Source organism: Manduca sexta, chromosome 25, assembly GCF_014839805.1.
Source record: "Manduca sexta isolate Smith_Timp_Sample1 chromosome 25, JHU_Msex_v1.0, whole genome shotgun sequence".
Classification (NCBI taxonomy): Eukaryota; Metazoa; Arthropoda; class Insecta; order Lepidoptera; family Sphingidae; genus Manduca; species Manduca sexta.
In genome coordinates, this window is record NC_051139.1 from 16,538,493 (window position 1) to 16,542,817 (window position 4,325).

Genomic DNA, 4,325 nt, shown 5'->3' on the forward strand with positions numbered 1-4,325 from the left:
TCCAAGAGCGCGTACTCCCGACTTTTCTAAAATGATGTGTGTATTCTGTATCGCTTGCTTTAACAGTGAACCAAACATCGCATCGTGTAGAAACCTGCGTATCCGAAAAGTTCTCTATAGGAATGTTGAGGATGTGTGAAGTCTACTAATCCGCACTAGGCCAGCATGGACTACTCTTCTCAGTAGTAGAGGAGGCCCGTGGTTAGTACTGAGACAGTATATTATTTTTATCTGTTTAATACTACCTACCATAGTAACAAAAAGACTTCACAGAAAAATAAAGTTTAAAAGTAAATAAAATGTAAGTTTATCGCTCGTGTTTTTCGGTGCAGCGCGAACCTCGATGTCAAGTATGGACGCCCTGGAGCGAGCCGATGTTTAAACGGCACATTTTTGCCAACTCCTTGATAAGAACTTATTTGCATTAACGCCATGCAATTATTTCGGAATGGATGGGAAATATCGCACTGATATCGACAGTAAAGGTATAAAAGAAATGTTTATTTAAATGAACGAAATTACAGTTAAATATGTAATACGCAATATTTAAAGGAGACGGGCGAAACTTCATAGAACCTTGGGCTTGGTGTTACAGAGATGATTTATGCATTATTTTATAGGAATAATAGAACCATTTCTAAATTAGAAAAAAAAATCTGTCTCTACAATGGGAGTAAAGAAATAATCGCTATAGAATATAGCGTAAAAAAACACTTTTCTGTGAATATCTTTGTGTTTACCCGATAGCCCAAGATGTTCACAGCACCTATTTATTGTCCATTGGATTGCCGTGTTGACTAATGAACAGCTGACTTAGATAATAACCAGAATTGAAATTATCGTATGGGATAGACGAGAACCGATATAAAGGTACTTATCGCAAGATGAAACGAAGTGTAGGTTGCATACCTTCTTTTATCTACTCCTTCATGGAATCAGGCATGAGTTTATACTGTTTTTATATTATTGCAAGAACTATTTCGTTTTCAATTGGACGAATTCCTTTAGTGTTACAACGCCATGTAGCTATGCCACATTTAACACAACGGTGTTGGTGGTTCATCGTTACTTTTCGAAACCGATAGAACAAGCAAAATCAGTCGAGCAAGCAAGAAATCAAAGTCGGTTGTTGAATAAGCGTGGGTAGTTCATTAAAGCAGCAATCGACAAAATATTCTCGAAAAGCCGTAGTCATTAAAATAAAAATATCAAACCAAAAACATTCACTTGCGCAGAAGTACAGAAAGCGAATAACAATAATAATATACGTTAATAAAAGACAGCCTGATATTCCCGATACCGGAAGTCAGTTACTTAATCATAATAAAAAAAAATATTTTCCCATTGTAATACAATCTAATATTTTTTAATGGCTGATATAAAAATAAAAGAAGAATATTGATAAATGTTTCATAAGTGTACAGTCAAGCCCAATTTCGCCCGTCTCCTTTAAAATAAACGAACAATGCTTTAAATATAAATATTACGTACAGTTATTATTGTAATGAAGAAATGACAGTTATTAAAGTACAGTGTTTACAATAAAGCAATAATGTTAATAATAACACCGTGGTAATTAGATCAAATAGAGTTATGATTTTTCTGACAATAGCGTATAAGCTGTATACGAACATGACTTAATTGCATTTACATAAAACGAAAATACATTTAAATGTTTTAAGACACTGGTAGTGGGGTTTGAAACGGGAATGGAAATAAGAAATTTCATATTAAAATATTGTAAGCGGCGATAGCCTAATTGGGGGTGGAACGTACTGCCAAGACGAATGTCCGCAGGTTCAAATCCCAAGGGCACACCTCTGACTTTTCTAAAATCATGTGTGTATTCTTTGTGAATTTATTGTTTGCTTTAACGGTGAAGGAAAACATCGTAAGGAAACCTGCACATCTGAGAAGTTCTCTATAGGAATTTCGAAGGTGTGTGAAGTCTACCAATCGGCACTGGGCCAGCGTGGTGGACTAAGGCCTAATCCCTCTCAGTAGTAGAGGAGGCCCGTGCTCAGCAGTGGGCAAGTATATAATACAGGGCTGATATTATTACATATTATTATTATTATATTAAAATATTATGAATTAAACATAAATATTATACTCAATAAATTATTACATATTTTTGCGAGCACGAAATATAATACTTGGCCATGAGATATTAATATACTTCACATAAAATATTACAGTTTGTAGCATATTCCTAGAAGAATGCTCGAGGATGACTATATTGAGTTTTATTGAGTCTTACCCGCATTTTCTAGTACACAGAGCTTGTAAGGGTTATTGGTATAAATATATTCAGTAAACATATTCGCGTGATATACTTTCGATTTAACTGTTATTCAAATATCACAATACTTTGCGCACCTTCCTTTTTTGAATTCGTCTAAAAACATGTTAGATAAAACTATAATTAAAATATAAGGTATTGAATAAATAATTTAAATAAATTATGTGTCTCAGTCTTAACAACAAAAATACCCTATAAATTATCTATCCTTGATTTTGCCTCCTGTAAGGTCCGTAGCCGTGACCATAACTAGGCCCGTATTCGTGGTGGGGTCCGTGGTAGTCGTGGTACTCGTGGTAATTATGCTTCTGCTCCTTGAGATACGTGGCGAACCAGGACAGGAAGTAGCCAGCCTTGTGCAACACTATCCAGAGGATGAACGCGTATACCAGCTTCAGGATGAAGATCTTCTTGAGGACCAGGTCGGCGAAGAATACTATAACAGAAAGTGTTAGTCGATTTGGAGTTTTTAATTTGAGAGGATATAGTTTGATTTACTAGTAAATAGTGTACCTACTTTAACTGTACATAAATACCAATTATTTATTTTATTTTATTTTATTTTTATACACTGCCATACTATCGTCACCCCGAAACATCAGATTGAAGTCTCAAAATATCCAAGTCTTCTACTAAAGCTAAAAATCGGCACAAATTTGGTTTTGACAGAAGTAAAAAAGCGGTTGTAACTACCAACGGACTCTTGTTGACAAAAACTTAACAGAATTATTCCCCTAGAATCATGCTTGCCATTTTAAGGAATGATTATTTACCTTAAAGATACATCATCGAAAGTAAATAATACTTATTAAAAGTCAACAATGCAGTCTAACTTATAGCCAGCTCGCAAAACAGTTCGAGAAATACAAAAGAATGCATATTATTAAACCAAGAGACGAGAACGACGGCCATTTTGAATACGTAGCTGTATCCGATAATGGGTTTTAAATTGTCGCCACAGTTCCAATTCCTTGCATTTGCATCAGTTCTTTTATTTTCATTTCGATTTAATAAATTTAAGCTTTCGAGGGAGTTGACGTCTCGCAAGCAGCTGGTTGTAGTTAAGGGTTTGTGCAACGTGTTTGAAAAATTGTATTGCGCGCTTACGTTGGAATGGAATAAGAGCAAGTAAAAACAGTTTATTTTTTTAATGATAGTCATAATGAAATAGTTAATTAGTAAACGTGGTGATATGCCAGTAACGTCACAATATTAGTGTCGCTTTTCGTTTAGCAGTAAGGTTGCTAAAAATCTAACAAAACAAATTCGGTTAATTGGCGCCTAGGTATATCTTATTATTTTATAAAATCTTGTAATTTTTCCGTTAATTACGTCAATCTAAATAAAATTTCACAAACAAAATCGCTTTCAGTAAAAGCTCTAATTTAATAACAATTACATTTGTTCAAGCGACAAAAGAGTATGTTTAAATAATTACTGAATATTGTTTTCATCTATTGACAAGTTTCTAAAGAAAGGCCGTTAAATAATGTTTATTTTTATTTGATACAAAGATCTAAAAAACTCACCGAACAACGCGATCTTTTTCTTCTTCCCTCTGGCTTCTATTTCTCCACTTGTAGCATCACAAACAACATAACATGACAATGTCAACAATACTATCACTGATTTTAAATGCATTTTTAAATTGAATGAAGAAGCTTTAAGGATTAAAAATGTGTGGACAAAAGCAAAAAAATGTTTTTTGTTAGAACCTACTGCTCCTAATTTTGAATTGTCTATGACAATAAAACTATGTCCTCCTATATTTTTAGTCTATGCTGTCCAAGCGGTAATGACACAATGTCCATACGCCATCTCGCGAACGTTTCGGTGCTAACAATCGAAAAGTGCTAAAAAACGAAAGTCGAAAACTCACTAAACAGATTATAATAGTGTTGTTGAACTTGAAAATGATGATAATTTTCGAAAAGTGTTATGTGTCCCGATTGCGTTATATTTTGTAACATTACGTAAATACTTTCGAAATCAGGAAAAAATTGGTAAAGTCGAAAGAGGATGT

General features: G+C 34.0%; 1 protein-coding gene across 1 annotated transcript; it reads right to left on the bottom strand.

Annotated features, from left to right (window-relative positions):
- Positions 1-2,061: 2,061 nt before the first annotated feature.
- LOC115448926 lies at positions 2,062-4,084 on the bottom strand. Its single transcript, XM_030176560.2, has 2 exons — positions 3,832-4,084; positions 2,062-2,738 (listed from the first exon to the last, which is right to left on the bottom strand). Exons 1-2 carry the CDS (start codon positions 3,941-3,943, stop codon positions 2,506-2,508), a joined length of 345 nt encoding a protein of 114 aa, XP_030032420.1. The 5' UTR covers positions 3,944-4,084; the 3' UTR covers positions 2,062-2,505.
- Positions 4,085-4,325: the final 241 nt, after the last annotated feature.